Raw genomic sequence first — 22575 nt, 5'->3', positions numbered from 1 at the left:
TACTCCTGCTTGAGTAATATTTGTAACAAACTACTCCACTATTTAAAAAAAAAAAAAAAGAAGAAGAAGAAGTATATATTTGTGACCTGTTTTTAAAGAATTTTGTCTTCAGGCTTGGGCCCAAGAGTCACAAACACAACAGGAACTTACGAAGCATTGAGAGACAGACGAACACACCGTCGGTTCTGATCTGTTCACTGGATTCGTCGACAATTTGGAAAACATACAACACCAACCTTAACCTTTAAAGAGTCGTCAAAATGTCAATCAACTCCCGATGATGACAAAATCAAGACGGCTGACAAGAATGGGCTCCATTTGGTTGACGTTTTATTTCATGGTGGTAGGAACACAAGACAAAGGTCATAAAGTTAGTAATGTTCAGGTCATGCCACTCTTACTCGGTGCACTGCCCTTTGAGGAGGTTTGCGCAGTCAGACAGTAGTTTACAGAGGCCAGACATGGAGGGTAATCCACATGTAGACATAAATAAGGAACAGAAAATAGATTCAAAAAACAGTAAATTGAAGATTTTTTGTAAAAAGCCAGAGGGGACATTTGCAGAGGCCCCCCGGAAATTTTTTGTGTATGAGCATTATTACTAATATAATTATCATTATTATTATGTATTACTCATTTACATTATGGGGATGAGGCTAATACACTGGCTAAAGTAAGGAAACGGTTATATGGATGACGTCTTTGTCACCAGCTCAGAGTGGAGGTGACCAGTTTTTAAGGCAATTCATAGTTTCCACCCAAACCATAGACTGCAGCTGTCTTTACTGTTCTCAAGTCCATCCAAACACACAGGTGTATCTCCTTTATTATATGTTACCACCTGAATGGATCAAATTCAAAGAACAGTGTGGTGAAATAAGATCAGTCTACAGGTAACAGTGAGTGCTGGAATTTAAACGTGTATTGGAACACCAGAAAGGGGTTTCCTGGTCTGGTGTGGACGCTCAGAGCTTGATCACACACAATGCAGTTATAGCTTTATAGCTCCCCCATTTACATAAGTATACCATCGTGTAGGCGAACAGACAAGTCAGACATGGTTCCAGTGTATATTACTAAAAACATAAACCTCCACAGATCACACATTTGCTAAATATACACTTGAAAATTGCAGGGCTGTACAAAAACAGGCTGTTGATGATTTAAGAAGGAAAACATAATTAAGAACTGAAATGGAAAAAAAAAGAGTACAAGACCATTTGATACTCAACCACAAACAAGCATGATTTTGTCTGAGAATATTGCCAAGGTTCTCATATCAAAACGAGTGTCTTTAAGTCAGTCATCGCAGCTTATTGTAGTTCAGCATAGACGACTCCGCGTTGCATCAGTTCACTGAATGTTACAGAATTTGCACTAGTAATACAAACCCATGCCTTACTATGTTAATTTGCAAGTACTGTAGGATTATGCATCTTTTCCCATTTTTGCGGCTGTTATGGCTTCAAAAGGTCACAACAACATCACAGTCGCTCTCTCTCAACAGCCGAATAAAGACTCCTCCAGGAATGCTCCTAGGTAAAATACGAAAGGAAAATAAGTCTCAGGTAGAGTTTTCTGAAGCTTTTTTGTTTGTGTTGACGACTGACAGTTGTCTGACAGGACATTCCCAAGAGTAATAGCTCTCCCCATGATAAGATCTCTCCTTCCCGCCTCCTTTATGTCTGTCCTTTTCTTCAGTCTTTGCTTTCAGCACCTCCTTAAGGTCAGATATGGTAACAAGTCTTCCCCCTTAAGCACCATTCAAGGTCCTGCAAAACTAACTGTTTTGTTCCAAAAAAACAACAAAGAGCAAAAAAAAAAAAAAAAAGATACAGGGAATGAGCAAATATAAAACATTATTCCGAGCTCTGTAGTTTCTGAAAGAAAGAGGAAAAACAAGGAACCATTTTATAGTCATTGCAAAAAACAAACAAACCCCAAAACAGTGACATTTTCCAAATTAGAAAGGGTTTTTTTTTTTTTTTTTTTTTGGGAACAAAATGTGAATTAAAAAAAAACAAACACAAACCAGATTCAAACCAACACTGCAGAAGTGCATGCATTTATAGTGGTCATCATTAGTTCATCTGCTGATTGTAAAACAGAACGCACAATAGTACATGAGAAGCACAATTCTCCAAAGAGAACCCATCTTACATATTCACAGTCTCAGGTATTATTTATATACTCTATATTTATAACATTTATTCATGTCTATGATTCATGTCTTGACTTATGACTAATGATATGCGAGTCATTGTGGAACGCAGCGCTCTCTCCGTCTCCATCATGTCAGGTTGCTGTGTTAGTGAGTCATATTTCAAAACTAAAGGCTCTGATGGGATTCAGATTGAGTGGAGAGGTTTTTTTTTTTTGCGCCACAAGATGGGGGTTGATCGAGTGGTTTCGGTTTCGTGTACTTTCTCACTGTAGCAGCTTGACTGATATCTGAAAAGTCCCATTAGGAAAATACAGTGGGCTACCGGGGCTGAATACAGAGTTTCTTGACTTGAGACGCCAGCTGGCTGCAGCATCAAAGAACTGCACACGCCAGCTACAGCGCACACTGCGTCCAGCTCTCTCGAGGGAATGTACGTCTATATATTCATGGATGTATAGGCCATGCTTGGGGAATGTGGACGAGAAATATGGCACCAAGACAAGGCAGTAACCAGAGATCATCAGCGAGGTCCACCAGTGTTCAAGTAATGAGCGAGGAAAAGGAGCGGGCGTTCTTTTTTTTAAGTTGGCGTTTGTTTTAAAACAACAAAACTGACAAGAATAAAATATCTCTTTTTCACAGAGATGCCCGCTTGTGGAAAAAGATGAAGGGCTGAAGCAGAAACCAAAAAGAGGGTGTGTTCTGTGAACGGAGGTGCAGATTAAAAAAAAAAAAGAACAAAATATATAAAACAAAAATTAAAATGACATATTAATTATCTTTCCATATAAAAAGCGATGAAAAGTATACAAAAATAGAAAATAATTACAGCAGGAGACATGGGCGCTATGGAGGGAGTGGGAGGGAGGGGGGTCTTTTTTTCGCTTTTCTCAATATTTTGTCTCTGCCGAGTTATTTGGCGGCGGAACAGTGTAGTATTTTGGGACTGTTTAAGGCGTCCTCCACCAGGTGGAGCTCCACGCCGTCCACCACTACGTCCTTGATGCAGCCAACAAAGCCGGTGCTGTAGGCCTTGGGCAGTCGACGGGCCACCGCCAGCTCCTCCAGACCACCTGAGGGGACACAGAGACAGAGGTTGATACAATGATGAATCAGCTACTGTACAGCAACTGAGACACCCATCAGAGAATAACTACACCAAACCATTCTGCCCACTGAAGTAGCAGCTGTGTATTTTAAAGGGCTCCTCCAGGTATTTAGCATGGGTTTAGCATTTCCTATGATGCACTCACTAGTGTTGTATTAGGCTCTGGCACATCCTTTAAACTCCACACCTCCAGTTTGTAACACAGGCTCTCTTACAAATGTTCAGTTTCAAGGCTTAGCCAAGATCTCCCCAGATGACATCATCAGGGTTATTTTCTCAACTCCTCCTGAGCTTCATAAGACATTAAACAACCGTTCTCACCATGTTTAGAGTGCCCCTTTAAAGATCAAACTCCCGGATAAAGCTTCGGATTTCCGAGCAAATCAGACCTCCCAAACACCATCAAAAGGCTCTACTGGAAATATTTTGGTAGAGAAATGTATTTCTGCTACTAAAGCGGTTACTTGTCTTTGTCAGGCAGTGTCTTTGATTTTTCGCGATGACACCAGCTGATGAACATGACAGGTTGAGACTTTATTTGTTAAACCAGCGTGATCAAAGGGAGGAAGGCAGGAAGCCTTCACAGCAGCCTGACAAAGTTAAGACAGACGAGAGAGAGAGGGTTCTTTTAATTTGACACGGTGCATAAAGCGCTCAAAACTGCGCTACGAATGAAAGATAGTGACAGAGTGTAAAATTATGAATACCTAATGTCCTCATTATTTTTGGTGCTAAGCAGTCATTGATGTACTGTGAACTCCTCACATATCAGCTGTCCATCAAGTCATGCATTCAGAGCTGTGGGTTGCTGCACTTTTCTGTTCATCCGTGTTGGATAGCGCTGCTAACTACGCACTTCTTCCAGACTGGCTGCAAATCAAACAAGCCCAGCGAATAGTAAAAAGGACAGTTCTCCCAGCTTGAAACTACTTTCTAGCAAAGAAATAGTCCCTGTAAGAACTGTTGACGGCATGTTCTGGGACACTTTTTGAAAGGAGACGCTGCGAGCACCACAAACCAAATAGTGGAGGCCAGTACATGGCTAGATAACACAGAAGGTTTATGATGTGGCAAAATGACCCTTCAAAGCACTTGTGAACTGGATGCAAATTGCCCACTAAACAGTTTTATCCATCAGTCATAGAACATTTAAAAATAGACATCTCTTAATATCATGGATTTGTACTTCAAAGCAAATGTTTCATCCCCTTGTACTTTCCATTCTGCTTTAACTTGACTGCACTTTTTCTTCTATTTGAAATCATCCAACCCTTTTTTTTTTTCCAAAAAAAAAAAAAAAGAAAACTAAGTCTCATAACATCCTTTTGTGGAGACTTGATGACCTAATTGCTGGGTGAGTGGCTGGCTCCTTTTTCCTTTTGATGGTGTTTGGAGCTACTCTTTTGAGCCAGCACACCCAAAGTAGTCGTTAGTGTCTTTCTCAATAAATCAGTGTGAAACATCTTTATGCAGAATTTCATGAGATCTGTTCTTACTGGGAGAAAGGCTGACCCTCGTTTTTGATGTTTTACCTGGCTGCCATCTCTCTCTCTCCCTCTCCCTCGCTGTTATCTACACTGTCAGAACCCTCCTGCATCCTCTGTCTTTCTTCGTTTCATGTTAAATGCCTTTTCCCCCTACACTCCCCGTCTCTCCTCCTCTTCCCTGCTTTCTCTTTTTTAATCTGTCGGGCTGAGAGTTCATATCCCCGTCGAGCTCTTTACATCCCCTGTCCCTGCCCCCTTTAATCGGATTGCGCGCCTCCGAATCGGGGATCGACAGGGCTAATTTCATGCGAGTTACAGATGAATTAATGATGAACAGTGAAAAGGGGATTTAAAAGGGAGAAGGGCTCTCAATGGGAGGGCTATGTGAGGATTATGTATTCTTGCTGCAGGGCTCGCTCAGCACCTGTTCCGGAGCGCTGCCTCCCTGTGTGTACCTGTGTGTGTTTGTATCCTCGCACCCGAGTAGCCGAGCGCACCTCGACATGCGGCGTGTCTCTTAAATGTCACTCGTGTTGCTTCTCCTCTCAAACCTGCCTCTTCGCCCTGCTTGCACTGTGCATTTTAAAGAAGGGCCCGACTTTATTTCATCTTCAGTGTTATTTCCTCAGAATGTTCAATCCCACCGTGCTGCGTGTGTGTTCTTTCAAAAGCGATTTCTCTGAGCCAAGTTCAGACCAAATTGAACTCGAGGTAGATAACAGGCCGACTTTGGTCATTTTCAATTCAGGAGAGCAGACAACTTTTGAATTTGTCAGATAGCCTTTCATTTCTCCACTCAATACCTGAATAGGCTTGGACATTTTTTTCCCCCAAACCACAATCTTTTTTGCCTGCCAGAGACTTTGCTTATCCTCTGCAATGCCAATGAGTTCATTGCTCATTTCTGGCAGCCTTCTACCAGTGGCGAGGATGAAAAAGTGCTACAGAATTACAAGCATTCCCCTGACTCGATGTATGGCATTTGTAGACACGTTTTCAAATCCGAATGACACTTTTTTTTGCCTTTTTTTTTTTTTTTTTTTTTTACATTTGTGGGCACCTACCCAACCAGAGCGCTCCGTCTGTGTCCAGCTGTGTTGCTGCCAAAGGTGATGACCCTGTTACCGCGGCCTCGTTGCCAACCTGTAGAGAGCCATCTCTAAGTGCTCTGAGGAGGAGAAAGAAAAAGAGAGAGATGGAGTTGGAAGTCGGTCTGATTCATGCATGTCATACTGAATAGCTGTAAATAGCAGCTTCATTTAATCTGAAGCATCAAGACTCCATTGCTGCACTGCCAGCACACTAAGCACTCACATAACTGCCTTTGCCAAGCAGCGTTCTAAATGTGCCTGTCTACCAGCTAACAGATGCCGTTAGAGCACCATTCATTATAGGTGGCTCCACGCTATGCATTAGTACACACTTAAGAATTGTGACTATGGGGCTAATTTGAACCCACTGAAGTGAGTTTCCAACAGAGAGAGTGTCATTAAAGGCAAGCAACAAACACAGATAGCTATGTAACTATGTGAGCTCTATTCCACATGCTGTGATTTACACCATCATCAACATCCAAATTATGTCATCTTCTAGAAACTCCCTGTAAGCCTGGGATGAGGAGCTGTGGCCAAATCCCTGTTTGAAATGGATGCAGCAGCTTTCCAAGGATCGATTATTCTTGGCCTACATGATGAAACCAATCTAATTATCCCCCATACTTCCATTCACTGCCATGTTGAAAGCGAATGCTGAGCAGCGATAAAGCAGAGATCACGTGGAAGGTGTTAAGTGGGTCATTTTCAAAGTCCGGGCAGTTAATTTGTTTCTAATGGAGGAATCCATTAATGTGACATCACTGTGTGGCAGTGGTTTTTTTCTACATCTGGAATGATTATGAATGCAGTAAAGTAAAACTTGTGCTATTGTGTCTCATTTACGGGTTATTTATTTATGTATACAGTAGAGACATGCTACTGGTGTGCGAGGATGTACAAGAGGACTGAATAACCAATAGGAGAAAGTAGTCGCTGACATGATAAGAGCAAGAGCACCTGTGTTGACATGTAGTGCTTATTTCAGCTGATTCTGTGTTTGCATATATCTAACTTAATTTATGTTTAATCAAATGATGACACAACAAAGCTGAAGTCAGCCTGGGAATACTGTGCTATAATTGAATTTCTTGTCTGTAATGTTATCTATTTTTTAATCTTATTCTATTCTCTTTTTTTTGCGCGTGTGTTTTTCTGTCATTCTAAAGCATTTCTTGGCCTTCTATAAAGCACTTAGATTTGTCTCAGTTTCTAAAAGGCACTATATAAATAACATGGGAGCATCTTAGAGGGTCCCTTTACAGCTTTATCTGTCCATGTATGTCAACATAGGATCAATGTGCGGAAGTAATATACTGTATGTACACAATGTGTGAGTTCATATATTTACTGTTAAGAGCATTTATTTGTTTTATTTATTTATTTCCTGGATAAGCTCCCTTTAAAGTACCAATATGTGTTGAGATGTTGCAGCATGGTCTTCCTTTTTGAACATTCAGTAATGTGTCTCAGCAATTCGATGCGCAATGCTCCATACTCATGCATGACCTGGCATGAAAGTAACCTAAATGTGAAACTAATCAGAGCCATCTCAGTGCAAAGGATCACCGTGTAGCAGAGGATTCATGCAAGGGATCCCACAGTTTGCATCAAAACAAATACAACATGGATTAAGTCTAATCCTGGTCTACCTGTAAAAGCTCTCCCTCCTCATCCCCAGCAACCTGCCATCTCCCATCTTACCTGCTGGCCTTGATGCGTGTCCAGCGGTTGGTGTCGACACGTACAGAAGAGCGAAGCACAATGGGCTTGGAGCCCAAGTCGTACGTCATCTGGACGTGTCCATCCACAATTGCCAGGGCAATGTAGTCAGAGCGCTCCACGCCCTTCCCGCTCCACAGCACCAGGCCCTGGGTCGCCTCCGTCCGGATGCTCAGCTCGAATTTGTTCACCAGCAGAGCCTTCTCACTAAGATAACAGAAAATACATTCATTAGGTCTAATTCATTAAAATGAATTCTCATCTTGGGTGTAGCTGACGCAGTGCAGTTCGTGCTTGTGTCATTCAGGACCTCTGCTGTTGTCTCGAGAGCACATTTCCCATAATTCAAGCCATTACATCTGGTTCTGTGTGCTAGCACATGTGGCCGGAAAACTTTGAAGCTCGGGCTGTACAGCCTCATACTCACAGAGTTGCAGTGATTTTCAAGGATGCAGACTGAGTTTAGGAGTAGCAGGGGGCTGTTTTGCTATTAGCTTTTCTACATCCTACTGAGTCTGAACTGCATCGCTGCTCAGTGCTTCCTGTGTTGCTCTGTGTGTGTGTAAAGTGTGTGTGTTTTTTAGGCAGCTGTTTGATCTCCAGTCTCTTGACTGCTGCAGCTGCGGGGGTGATTTGGATGCAGAGACTAGGCGACTTCAAGCTATCCTTAAGAGGCACTGTACGTCACTGTCACCGATGTGTGAGAGAAATACACACTATGATGTGCCTGTACTGTATGTGTACGCACACAAACACCATCGCGCATTCATTCCTGCATACACACACCCTTACAAAGCCCCTCTGTTCTTTGTGAGTCCAGAAGAGATACAGCAGACAAGCAGAGAATCATACCTTTAATTTGTGTGTGTGAGTATGATTGTGTGTGCACGTCATCTATAAGCATCTGTGCAAATGTCTGCACATCTGCCAAATGGATCTACTTCTACCTTCTTCAAAGGGTATTTCAACACAAAGACAAGGTGAGGACATGTACGACAAAGAAACAATGACACATAAAAAAAACAGCAACACAGAGCTGGAGACAAAGATTAGACAAGACAGACAACAAGACAAAGGAGTCAGCATAGCAGGCAGAGAGGCTCATGGGAGTACAAACTGGACAGGAAATGGGAGGGGATAAAGAGAGCGTATGGCAACTTCTTACACTGGAAGAAGTGTTTTCTCTCATTTTCTCTGAGTATTTTCTTTTCACTAATGAGCAAGAGCAAAAAGAGCATCATGTATAGAAGCAATGAGGTGACATTTAACTTTAAAGTTTACTAACTGCTGGCTTTAAGGTATGACACCTCAGGCCGACGATAAAGCTGTTCACCTCAGCAGAAGTGGGCAAAGAATCCAGAATCAGATTTGATTTACTTCATAAACAAGCGCATGTTGGAAACCTTGACCCCCTTGATTAACTAAATCCGCTGAGGTAAACAGGAACAAGAAGAAATATGATTTAAGAGCATCATTTCTTTTTTTTTTTCTTAAGAGAGAGAAAAAAAGCACAAATAGAGCTCAGTGAACCCTCTCCTGGCAAACCCTCAAAGAGCTTACAGGGCCCAATAAATCTCCATCGGAGCGGCTTGTCAGTGATAAGGTCAAGGTTATTAAAAGTGCTGAATATATCATGAATAAAACAACACCGGCGCACGGCGTTCTAAATCTCATATACACCAGTGACTACACAGATTTCAGGAGTGTTGCTGTTTCTTTTTGTAAATGGAGGGATTTTATCTACTCCTTATATGTATTCAAATTCTCAGAAGACTTCCCAGAGTGCTGTCCTCCATTTAAACTGTAGGTGGCAGTAGTGGTTAGAATAATAAAAAGCCATCAGGCAGGACAGCTACTGCAAAGAGGCTGACAGCTCTGGCTGGCTTTGTGGCGTTATCAGAGCTCTGAACTTCAGAATTAATTGAAGGCTCTTTGTGATGCGGATTGGTAACTGTATCTCAATAATGGAAACAACGCTGTCTCTGCAGGGGGAGGTTTAGCCCTGTGAGAGGTCGTGGAGGGGTTGTCTGGAGAGAGGGAGGAGGATGAGGAATCGAGAGGCGAGTGGACAGCACCAAAGTCTAAAAGCTTTTGAGAGACTCACCTCTGGTCAGATGGGTTCTCCAGAGACTCAGGACTTAAGGGAGCAGGGGAGAAAGTCAACGGCATGCAGTGTAAGCGCAAGAGGCCAGAAGGACAGAAGGAAGGAGGGGAGGAAGGGAGGATGTTGTGAGCCAATGAGTGACTCACAGAGGTCTGCTTCAGACCAGGAGCTGCAAAAAGCATCACTTATCTGCTCTACTACGGTATCGACCACGTCAAGAGTCGATAGCAACAGTTGTGTGATCATAGGAAGTGTGCAGCTTAGCCCTGATCACACCACAACCACAAAAGGAGGTTCTCAGGGGAACTAGGATCAAGATGGATGACTAATGCACCAAAATGCCCTGGGATGAAGCATTTTCTAAACGTGAGCGTCAGGATTAAGTACATTCATGGTCTGTGTCCACACCAGTACAAAGGCTACTTTAAGTCAGCGTCCAATTATTGAACAGCTCCTTTATATTTATGGCGCTGCACGCCACAGTGCAGCAGCAATTATCCTCCATCGAGAGAAGGGAGTGGTGAATGAGAAAAATTGGGCAATTCTCAAAAAATGAGGTCAAGCGCCATATCAATTGAGAGCCACGGCGAGATATGATTTGTCATTGAAATAATGGGGTTTGAGCAAATCGACCTGAGCCTTCAGATGTGAGCAGAGAGGTGGAGCAGGTGCTGTAAATAGTAACAGAAACGTTAACCCAAGGTGAGCGTTTGACATTTTGGCCTCGCCCAGCTTTTGACCTCTGGAGAAATGCGTTCATATCTTTTACAAAATCAAATCATGCTGAATTGATCGGCATGCCTTCGGAATGCTGCGCCAGGGCAGTTTGCTTAGATTCCCGCTCACTGTGGCTCTTAGTTAATGTGACATCCGTTAAACTTTTGACAGTCTGGCTCCAAGGACCACTGTCCTTTCCTGCTAAGTGAGATTGATGCCCATGGCTACACACTGCGGAGAGATCTCAATTGGAGGTCTAATCTACAAAGGGAGACAAATCTGTGATTAACATGTCACTGTCTCTCTGTACGGCCGATTCTGTAATTATTCACAATTACAGTTGGAGATCTGGCAAAAATGAAATGATAGAAGCCCCGGCATGGATTGGAACTCTGGGCTGAATCCAGTCGGCTTAATTCGAGCTGAATTGTGCTTCACCGCTTTGTGGGATTTTTAAAAAGAGGTTACTTACCAAGCTAATGAGCAGGAAGAAAAACCTTTAATAACTAAGTCATGACCAAGGGCTTTCCCAAGCAGACACTCTACAGGCACCAGAAACTAGGTTAGGGGGTATTTAGTACATCATCTCCTTGCAGTGTTCAAGGGGTCTCATTCATTTCGCATACTGTATAACAGATAATGTCATTCAGCGTTAAGTGCATGGCAATTCATTTTGTTTAGGAAGGACTTACAACCATGCATAAAATATTGCACATTTTTAGTACAGCAATTCATTTCCTCCGAGGGTTGAGCACAATGCTTATCATGCACACATTCATGCTTCCCTTTGTACTGAAAAAAAAATAATAATAATAAAAGATCCAATGACGTAGCAAAATGTATTGAAAAGAATGAAATCTGTCAAATTAAATCACAGATATGGAGCTTGAATGTAAAATCTGGGCTTGACGGTAAAGATGATTCGTGTGTGGAAATTATGACAGAAAACTGAATGTGCTTTAATCTCTTCAACTGGGTTAACTATCAAAAATGGGGGATTTTTTTGGTGCTGTTAGTTGGGCTTGATTTGAAGCTGGGCATATACCCAGTCATAAAGTCTACTTACTCCGGGATCTCATTGGTCAGTTGGCTTGAGTGAAAAAGAAAGACAGTGAAGGACATTTATATGAGACAAGACATGTGTGAACAAGGACAAGGGTGGTCAGACTGAAGGACGGGACGAAGGCACATGGAACGCCTCCATCACGGACAAACGAAGATACACATAAACACACACACACACACACGTATCCGACAGAGTCCTCCAGTTGTTTCTGAGTGAGTGTGAGTTGTGTGATGATCTGCAGACTGCGGCCCGGTTTTTTACACCTCTGAGTGTTTGTGTGAAGAGCTGTCAGACGAAGATATGGCGCCATATGCTTGATGTCTGTTCAGGTTCATCACATAAATATTTTTGTTTGTGCCAACCTGGAGGCGCACTCGGGCCAACCTTCTAGATGAATGGAAGAGTAAAAATGTCTCATCAGCTGCCTAAAGGGACAGGATTTCTTGGTTTTTACACCCGCTCCAGAAACCATTTTACACTTGCGTCATCAGCTTTTTTCCCTTTTACGGAGTGCATTAAAATTGCAGACGTCTTGTCTTTGGATGCCAGTTTAACAGTCACACACGCGTTCAAAATAAGGAAAAAAAAGTTAAATCATGCATGTGCATGTGTGCTTATTGTGTGTGCTAAGCAGCAGACCACAGAGCGAGCTGAGCGTGCTCTGGGCAACTCTGTGATTGTTAACCGTCTCGCTAATTAGTGAAATCCTGTCAAAAGCGGAGCACGACTGCCATGGATGGGGGGGTGAGCTATTAGCCAAGTGCCTAGTTCACCCTGAAGCCCTGGCACTGATGATATCATCAACAATGTCATCACGGCTTACCAAGGGTGGAGATGGATAGACAGAGGGACTATTTGGCTAATAGCTATTACAATGGAGATGTTGGATGAAGCTGAATACTGCAAATGAGGTTGTTCCCCTTGTCCTCTTCCTTACCTCTTTGTGACACCGTTGTGGTACTCAATGAACGTCCGCCCGTCAAAGGCAATCGCCTCGGTCTCTCCGGCAGACTTCTCGTAGATGGCTGTGAAGGAGGGGGAGGGGTGGGGGAAAGAGGATTGTTCAGAGGATGAGATCACACCAATCAATAAGACAGAGGGTTCAGTTATCAGAGCTGAAGGCAATGGAGTGAGAGCAAATGGGGGGGGGGAGTGTTGGTGCATTTGTAGTTTTAATTAACGTGAAAGGGACGGCCGGCCACACACACAAGGTTAATGGCGAAGGCAGTGACTGAGTATGTAAGACAGATCGGGCCAGAGTGAGTATATGTCTGGCAGAGTGGCAGGAAAATGATGAAAGGGATGTGCAACTCTTACAAGGCGCATTTCATGAATATTCAGTTGACACGTTTCATCATTTTCATAACTGCCACTTTAGTTTGAAATCAATACATACTAACCCTTACATAAAAGAGACATCAAATGTCTGATATCGACGTTGCAACCATGCCTTCACAGACCACAACTGAAACAAAGGTCTTACAAGCAGAAAAAAAATTAGACTAGTCGTTCAACTTCCATTGTCGCAAGCCAAGAACAAATGCGTTACATAAAGTACCGCTGATTTCAGTCCCACTCATACTACGCTTTGAAAGCAGCCAAAATGCTGCCACGTATCCTTGCAGAGGAAAACCAGATAATGTTGGATCAGGAAACAAGACAATTTGTACAGTTGCAATGACTCACTGCAATTTTACACTGCCATGATAAAGGTGAGCTCAAGCCAGCAAAGTATTGCTACCCACTGGCTTAAAAGTAGACCAATCATACCGGCATTTAGAAATGTATTCAGGGCAACAAATGTGTTAAAGCATCGAGCTTGGCTGTGGCTCTTTAACTTGAAGTAAGATCAAGACAGATGTAATATGGATGTGAGGTTGGACATCGGTGTTGGACGGAGATACTCACTGTTCTGACAGTGTCCCCCTGAGTAGCCGCTGAGACAAACGCACTCGTAGGTGTCCAGCTGGGGGTTGCAGCGGCCGCCGTTGCGGCAGGGCTCCTGGAAACACGGGTGGTCCTGGAACATGGCTATGTTGCTGGAGCGCATGACGTTCTCCTCTTTGAGGATGGGGGTACCCATGAGAATGATCTGGGGGCAGGAAACACAGGGTTGAAGGGACACAGCGATGACTTTTTACTCGTCATGTAAGTTTTTGAATGAAAATACCTCAGCTTGGGCCTGGAGACTACACATTCACATAATGAAGGCCTGCGTTACAAACTTCAGGCACAGAGTTTGATTCTGATATTTAAATATTATACCCAAACTTTCTGACACGTGAAAGGGACCAAAAGTGTCTAATATCTTGGCCTCTCCATATATATCTTCATATTTGTCTCTTGTGACCCGACTTTATGCAAGTACAGTACTTAAAATCACTGGAGGACTTTAAATACCCAAATTTGACTTTTCAACATTTTGGACAGACGTGTCTGCAAGCTTAGATTATCACATAAATCACTTCTTGAAACCTATTTTCATAGACCTGTGTTTATGTAATACTCTTAATTGTTTTTGATCTGTCTTTGGAGGTTTGCCTTGATGAATCTCATCTTGCTTTTAAATCTCTTAACCTCCGTTTCACTGCTTTTGTTGTCACATTTATCTGATTAAATTTTTCTCTCCTTAGCACAGCACTTAAGATAATCATTTGTTACCACTCTTGGTTGTATTCCAAAGGAAGGCTTCGAGTTACGGGGCTGTGTTTTTTCTGCTGAGTGATCATTAAACCTATTTATCACAACACATCCAGAGAGTAAACATACAGTACAATTATACTGTGGATTCTTTTCACATTCTTTCTTTCTTCCTCTAGATATGAATAGCACACGGTTACCACACAGGAAAATGTCTCAGAAATTAGCTGTGGATACAACACACGTTAAACAGGGAGATCAAACTGAGAGTACATCCCGTCTTCCTCATAATTAACTATTCTCTACAGGCCAAGTACGACAAACGCCACATTTAGCTTTTGATTTGCTCGAAACTGTCAAGGGAAAGTTTGCAGTGGAGAACTAATGACAAGTTTGCACAAACAGTAACATCCTGTCTTTGTTCTACTGGGTTATTTTTGGCACTCAGAGATGAGCTTTTTGCTGGAAAGTGGAGAAAAAAAAAGTCTGGAAGGCTGTCAGGGAAAGATCTGAGAGTAGTGAAAGGGAGGAACTTCAAAATGTGAATTCTATTATTAGTGCATGCTAATCCAAATGGGCAGAGTCACTGCCCATCACAGTGTGAGCTTATAATGGAAAATTACTAATATGGGGGTCCGTAGTTTGACAGCTGGACAGCTAATAACTTATGGTTTGAATTTGCTGCTGCACATCCGATGGCACGAGGGCCCCGACTCATTAAAATAACGCGTGCGCATTAGTGGAATCCACAAGTCGAGCTGATGACACAGTACTCTTTCAAGAAACGGAGGCTTGTTAGCGCTTACCTTTTGGATTGTTCCCTTGAAGCCTTCTGTAAGCGCAGCAACTCTTGCTAGTCGGCTGTAATCAGGAGCTCCGCCGACAAAAAGAGACTCTTTCAGGTTAAGATCTACGTGCAGGTTCTGATGAGACAGGACACAAAGAGGTCTCAACTGGTGAGCCGAAGCTGTGCAAACTTAAAAAACATATATCTTTAAAAATGCCTGAGTTTATCTTTACCGTACCCCGCCTGCACTTCCTCTCAGCAGTTTTCTGTTCAGGACATAATGCTTTATGGTTTTACTTTCTTGAGTTATGTGTTTGTGTCCAGGGAGCATGAAATAAGTTGTATCCTTTTAGTCCAGATATAAAGAGTGCCATTAATAAACCACATTTGCAGACATGTCACATTCTTATAGATTGTCCCATAAAAAAAACAGAAAAAGGATTTATCCATATTGTAGCCAGCAGACGCTTTAACTGCACTTTCTTGCCTTCTTTCCAAGTCAATACACTTGATACATTACAACATAATTGATTTCTATGTCTCTCAGAGAGAGTGGTCAATTATCCTCTATCTGGGAGACATAAAAAGAGACTACAAAGGGAAATCAGGAGCAGACTGGACTTGAGATATGGATGGTTCTTTACAGACATCTCTAATGAATGGCTGATCATAAGCACCGACCTTTCAAACAGCTGAGTGTGGAGACACATTAATTGCAATTCATTTGCGTGGCAGACGGCTATGAAATTCGATTCTTTCCACCAAACCTTTGGGACAATTGCTTTGCATTAGCAAGGTGCCGCTTCCTTCTTTTGCATGGAAGAGCCGGCCCACTTCAGAAGGAAGGAATTAATGATCTTTATTTTATGTAGAGCAGTAATTGCCAGAGGGGCAAAGTGGAGTTAATTGCTGGAAAAATGATGGAAGGGGCCAAATAAACAAGCTTTGTTCAGGCAAGCTGGCACCGGCTCGGCTTTTATTTAGGATGGGATTTGGAGTGCAAGAGGCAGCGGTGCTTGGCTGAAGCCCGGGGCTGTGTCACTGCACCTTGAGCCGCTTCCAACAGCGACAGGGCGGGGACCTTGGCCAAAGCCGGTGGACCCAGCTGTGGCCGGTGCCTCTAGGCTTGGACAAAAGTTGTCACCAATTGGAGGGTAGAGCCACCTCAGGCTCTTGTGTGTGTGGCCCTTACAGCTCTGCAACTAACTTAGTCTGCAGCTGAAAGTTACAGATGTGTGTTAAACCCGCTCCCCCACACTTGTGGTTTCTGATCTTCGTTTGATCGTTTGAGATGTTACACCTTTGCAATGTGGTACTCAGCACACACAGCACCTGTGTAAAGTTACTTTTCTATGACTCTAAAGTGAGACTGCATGCAATGACACGGTGCATCATCTTCTGCTCTGTCTTAAACAGGTAATAGTCTGCACCCGGTGAGAGACAGCTGGTTTCATGGAGTGAATCTTGCTCGGTGATGCTCAGTGAGAGTTGTTTGTGTTGTTATGGGCGAGTGAGTGGGTGAAAGAGTGAGCGACTTTGTAATATTATGGAGGATTGTTCCTGTTCCCAAAAGAAGTGAGAGCAGATGACAAAAGAACAGCATGGCTTGGCTTGGCACCTCATCGTCTCCTACGGTGTATTTCCTCCCCTTCGCTTGCCTCTCGTGTCTTCGCTCTCACTTTTCGACAGCCACGCGGCACTGGCGTGATATCCCCGCCTACGCCGGACTAATGAAGACGTTTCTTTGTTGCTAAAAACAATGGCCGTCAGAAAGATGACTGTCTCCTTTCCTTCTTCCCACCCACCTTCCCACCCTCTTCCACCCCCACGGCAGATGGACCGAGGTGAAAGCCAAACCGCGTTCTTTAAAAGCATCTCTGCTTCAGTGCTGCTTGTGTGCGTGTATGGGCTTATGAAATGGCAAAGTTTTTCTACAGAACGGGTGCCTTTAAGGCTACCCACAGCTCTGCAGAAGTACCTTTTTTTTGTGCTGTTGTTGCATGAAGAGATGGGGGTGAGAGGACTCAAATGAAATATGGGCTAAGGTGTGACTGGGACTTGTCTCATTACCTTGCGTGATTTCTTATTTCCAGACAGCACATCATAGAGAAGAAAAGAAAATAGGGAGGAAGAGAGTTATTAGGGGAAGACTAGTGTCTGTGCACAGAGAGGCATGCGGCGCTGTGCAAGTGCAAAAGCCCCACGAAACACACACACACTCTCATGCACACCCACATATACACTGGGCACATCTGTAAGAGCATTAAACATAGCAGCAGTGTTGCACACACAAGTGAGATAAGTACATTCAGCAAGAATATGAGAAATGTGAAGATCACTTTTTGTCACATGCGCCTTCGCATTACATACTGTACATACACACACTCTACAACCCCAAAGCTGTGCATGTGTGTGTTTACACTTAAGAGAGTGAATGCAAATGAGACAGCAAGTCTTAGAAGGGTATGCATGAAGCAGCTGGTGCCGCTAAGAAAAGATGAAAAGAAAAAACTTCATGGACGAGAGACGGTGAATAGTGCCACTTAACCCAACCTCATTTACAGACCGCTGCCATTCAGCAAGAGGGGAGCTAGATTTCTATTTCTCCTATCTGTACCTATGTGCGTCTGAAAGTATGTGCTTCATCATGCTGGCAGCCTGAGCCATTTTTGATATGATGAACACTCCCAGCATGCAATATGTATCTATATATGTGCCTGTGTGTGACCACCTTTGATATGATGTGGGTTTCTCTGAGCAAAGCGTACTATAACACCGCCTTCGTTCTTAAAGCAGGAGTAGGGGAGAATTAGCTGAGAGCCATACTGGATGGGCTGTCTGCGTTGAGCTCCATAACTAGTCTCAGCTCATCCATTGCACGCGCACCCCACCCCCACCTCCGACCTCCCCCACCCATCTTTGCTTTTCCCTTGCTCTCCTCTTTTAATAAGATTTTCTGCCTCTGTTGCTGGAGTGAAACACAATTACCATACGGACGATAGGAGGCAGTGGGGGAAGGATGGAGCAGCAAGAGAAAAAAAGAGGATAGTATTGCATCTGAGAGGAAGATGATGGACTTGAGAGAGTGCATGTTCACGATCACAAAATGCACTGTTTAATATAATTGGATGACTTACAGGCTTATCAAACTATTAGATCGCTTTCATTTGGAAGCATGTACCTGCTTTATTAGTCTTGACGGGGGGCTGAGGGGTTTCATTACGTTCTTCTCGCTGTTGCTACCCTCTTTATCTGCCTCCACCTCCCCAGACACCACCTCAAAGGTTGAATTTATAAAACTGACTGTATACCAGCAGTAAAAGCTGCTTTTGCTTTCTGTGTGCAACACCAGGTTTTATCTCCAGTATGTCAGCAAGCTGAAAAGTGGAGTTTTGAAAAAAAAAAAAAAAAAAAAGTAGAATTACAAGGACTTCCAAAATTAAGAAAACTTGTCAAACTGGCCCTCTGCATCTCGAGCTCTCCCTCTTACCTTGACAGATGTCGGGAGATAGCGGCACATTTTCAGCAAATCAAGCTGGCAGAACCACATGGTGTGAACCAGAGTGGAAAGCCTCAAAGGGCGGAAGTTTGCTGAGTCAACTGTGCCTGAAGTGGCAAGCTGAACCACTTCTGCAAGGGTAAAAGGGAGCACTAAAGCCCAAGGTTGTGGCGATGACATGATAAGAGCACGCAGATGATCAAACAAATGCAGTATGAGCAAGGCTAAGCGTAGAATAGGCCCATCAGTCCTGCATGCTAAAAGCAAGATAACCATTAGCAGCAGCGCGTTAGCGTGCTCTTTCTTACCGGTGCCTCCCCTCGGACAGGGTCCTTCTTGTTCACCATGATCTCTCCTTTGCGATTGGAGCGCTCCAGGTTGATGGTGTTCCACACGTTCAGCTGGATTGCTTCCTTGCTCCTGAATTACAGACACTCAGGTGAGTCATAAACACGGAAACATGGGCCCATTAAAAACACATTGCTGTGTTCAGTACATCCTTTAACCTGCACCATGTTCGAATGTAATTTTCTAGGATTATGGCGCCTCGATCTATCTTTTTCATGTCCGTCCTTTTATAGTTGTTTATTTTCCCCAGTTGTGTACAACCCCGATTCCAAAAAAGTTGGGATGCTGTAAAAAACAAATTAAACAGGAGGTGATCTTTTGATAATCCTTTTTGACATATAATCAATTGAAAACAGTACAAAGACAACATATTTAATGTTCTGCCTCATGGTCTTCAATGATTTTTGTAAATTTATGCTTACTCTGAATCTGATGTAGCAACATGTCTCAAACAAGTTGGGACAGGAGCAACAAAAGCCTGGGAAAGATGTGCGATGCAAACAGCTAAACAGGTTCATTGTCAATGGCTATGAAAGTGGCATTGTCGGTCACAAGCAATGATGGAGCGAGGTTCACCACTTTGTCAACACCTGATTGTTTAAAGGATGTTACAACATGTTTTTATTGTTTTACGCAGCGTCCCAGCGGTTTTTGGAATCAGCGTAACAAGTTAAACCATTGTCGACTTTTAGATGGTGATACTGACCTGATAGTAGCGGGTCCTTTGCCCAGGTCGTAACGGAACTCCAGGATCCCGTCATTGAGGGACAGAGAGATGAAGTCTCCTTTCCCGTCCGATTTCTGGCCGTTGTAGAAGATCAAACCGTTGGAGTCAGTGGCCATGAGAGTCACCGTCATGCTGACCTTTTGACTGCAGACACAGGACAAGCAAGCCAGTAAGCACACGCAAGAGTCAGAGATACTGTAGTATTACTATATGTACTACACACACTATAGATATACTATGTACTATATACATAGTATAATATACTACTTGTTTTTGATGCACTAATGCTCCTTCTATATAGACATTAGGTAGAGACACTACATATTCTACATGCTTATGCCTAAAAAATGTGTTCTGCTGCCTCACTGTCACTTCAGTTCAGGCTTCAAGAAGGAAGCTCTGCCTTAGGCACAGAACAAGCTCAGCTTATGAAAACTACATGATATCCCGTCTTTAGGAATACACACAAGTCTTAACTGTGTGGGTTTCATGCAGAGACATGGGACTTACCGCAGGTCATGCCCGTAGAGATGGAGCCCCTTCAGCTCCACGTAAGAGTCTCCGTTGAATTGTGGCATGTAAGCCCCTCTCCTCTCAGCCACTGGAAAAACAAAGAGACGATATTCATCCTCAGGTCCCGTTTTTGTTGCTGACAGACTTGAAATTCAGGGATCGTCAGTATATCTTTGAGGGACCTGTCAGCATTATGGAAAGAGATGGATTTGTGTTTTCATAGCCTTTGGGATTAAGACTTTCTCTTGACAGAAATTCAAACAAAAAAATTCAAAAACCCTTATGTCAGACTGATTACACAGCCCGCCACAGTATAACAAAGAACCTTTGGAGACATGTAGAGTTTAACACCACAGATGGGACCCATGAAATAATGCAGCCATTGTATTTTGGCAGGCCTTTTTACAAATTCATGTCTTTGCGATGGGTCTATGTCTAGCTGCCCCATTTCTGGCTGTCTAGAGTGATTAGGACAGGCACCGTGCCATCCTTCTAACAAGTGGCTTGACATTAAAAATCATTCAAGTGTCACCCGGGGGTATGTGTTTATGGTGTTGTTTGCAAAGACTACCATCAGTCAGAGGGATATGCAATACTAGTCGCTCATGCACACATATACACACACAAACTAACACACGTACCTACGTAGCCGGCAAGAAAGCTTTTATTCGTAATTGGCTGGGATTAGCTGAGTCGAGTCAGGATGGGGAAGGCAGACGAAGATGAGAAAGCTAATTAGCTATTGTGCAGAAGACTGCTAATGATGATGGCACGCACCATGAAGGAGAGGGAAAAATAGTCTAGCACACACAACAAGGATTCAGGCAAAGTGAACTCTATTAGAGTAACAGAGCTGCTTAGAAAGTAGTTTCTTAGAGAGGAGTGTGGAGGGTGTGAAGGGGGGGCTTTCTATTTCTCGCCTTGTGTTGAAAATGAAAGCACCGTGATCAATAAGTCAACAGAGGTCCGGGAATTGGAAAGAGCTTAGTGACCAGGAAAACCCACTTGACGACTCGAGCTTGACGACCAAGACAAACTGGTCAAGTTGAATTTCAGTAAAGTGCCTCTGAAGTAAATGCTTCGAAGCAATACTTAGAGAGCTGTTGCATCGAGTGCTGAGGTAAGCTCTGAGGTAATTTTGTTTATACTTGAGTAATGCTACCTAATTAGTACTTAGAATAAAACCCATCAAAATAATATAAATTAGCAAAGGCAATAACAAAGCCGCTAAAATGCACAAAAAAAACTTAGTAGCTGCAATCAAAGCCCACGGTCCAACCCCCAATCAATCAGCTCCTTGACAGTAACTTCAACCTGTAGTGCGAATCAGATAAACACACACACACGCACACACACACACACTAACTGGTCCCTGGCTTAATGTAGCTAAGGTGCTGAATGTAAAACACTGCTGAAATTCAAACTCCCCCCGGCAGTTAGCTTTTCAAGGACCGTCTGAGTTCAAGTGATCCTGCTTTCATCACTAAATTGTAATGATTTACATTATCACAGGGTAAAAGCACACCGAAAAGTAGGCCGTTCAATACTATTGGAACACCCTTGAGAAAAGCCCTTGATGGTGGATATTACAGCAGCAAGCTGAACCGAGGAACCCTGACGGAACTGAAATGGAAACCATAGCTCAACTGAACGTGCTCACACACTGGGTTACACGCAATTAATATTATGACTAATTCGCCTTCAGGCCTCTGATGAGCGAGCTCTGAGCTACCTGTCTTTTTTTACTGCTCTCAGCGCAGCCCTCAGAGGGTACGTCCGCCTGACTGCCGTCTTATCTGTGAGCCCCTGTCTGAGGCTGACACTCTGGCTGACTGACGCTCCCATAAATCACCGTGGGCAGGGAGGACTGATGCGATTAGTCATCTCATTGATTCCTGTGAAAAAAATAGCCTTTTGGAATGGGAGACGCTCTCGCTCTCACAGCATTGATTTTGGTTCACCTCAATTTATTTTAATCACCTGCTAACTGGGACTCTGGGCTTGGAAGGAGGCTCCCCCCATCTGGTTTTTCTAAATTCCCGGGGTTGCGAGGGTGCATGTTTCTCTTTTGCAGGGAGCAGGCATGATAGTATATTCTCTTTCATTCACAGTGACAGAAGTTGACTTCACTTCTTCTTCTTCTTCTTCTGCAAACATTCATGACAACATCTACAAAGCCAGGGAGGGAAAAACCACGGGTAGACTTCAGAATGTGACACCGCCAAAAGTGCTAATGATGAACTTCAAAAGTGGCTGAGTCGTGCTCCGGTCTTTTCCCCAGCCACGGCCTGGTTCTGCCATGTGGAGCTAAGTAGCAACAACAAAGTCTGAACACAACACCTGTGGGCGGACAGGCAGGGGAGGAGGGAGTGGAAGAAGACTGCGGCTTCGCTGCCGCTTAGCCACTAACAAGCGCAGCCGAGTCGAAGTTCTGAATGGCCCGACGGGGCCAATCATCTACCTCAGCTCTGCAACCCACCAACCCTCCCAACCCCTCCCACCCTGAAGCCTCAACTCCCCCCTGCTCTATTTCTGCATTTGATCTCCCTTTTCGATTCAGGACGGATGGAAATGTCACAGAGCGGAAAGATAAAAACATGAA

The 22575-nt window shown here is 43.5% G+C and overlaps 1 protein-coding gene across 6 annotated transcripts in view; it reads right to left on the bottom strand.

Moving 5' to 3' along the window:
- Positions 1-313: 313 nt before the first annotated feature.
- The window catches only part of agrn (agrin), a 240347-nt gene continuing 218085 nt past the window's right edge, over positions 314-22575 (bottom strand). For 4 of the 6 annotated variants that reach the window (XM_070968416.1, XM_070968421.1, XM_070968418.1 and 1 more), the window contains 9 exons: positions 19971-20061; positions 19440-19604; positions 18679-18805; positions 14906-15019; positions 13368-13551; positions 12397-12484; positions 7555-7779; positions 5824-5927; positions 314-3237 (listed from right to left, as the gene is read on the bottom strand). In XM_070968416.1, the coding sequence (XP_070824517.1) occupies positions 3077-3237; positions 5824-5927; positions 7555-7779; positions 12397-12484; positions 13368-13551; positions 14906-15019; positions 18679-18805; positions 19440-19604; positions 19971-20061 (1259 nt within the window). In that variant the 3' untranslated portion in view covers positions 314-3076. Of the gene's footprint in view, positions 3238-5823; positions 5928-7554; positions 7780-12396; positions 12485-13367; positions 13552-14905; positions 15023-16956; positions 16969-18678; positions 18806-19439; positions 19605-19970; positions 20062-22575 lie in introns of all 6 variants that reach the window. The other 2 variants (XM_070968417.1, XM_070968419.1) reach the window with 2 other exon arrangements.

This window comes from Chaetodon trifascialis, chromosome 8, assembly GCF_039877785.1.
Source record: "Chaetodon trifascialis isolate fChaTrf1 chromosome 8, fChaTrf1.hap1, whole genome shotgun sequence".
Lineage (NCBI taxonomy): Eukaryota > Metazoa > Chordata > Actinopteri > Chaetodontiformes > Chaetodontidae > Chaetodon > Chaetodon trifascialis.
Note: the sequence above shows the minus strand (reverse complement) of the source record. Positions and strands in the feature narration are given on the sequence as shown.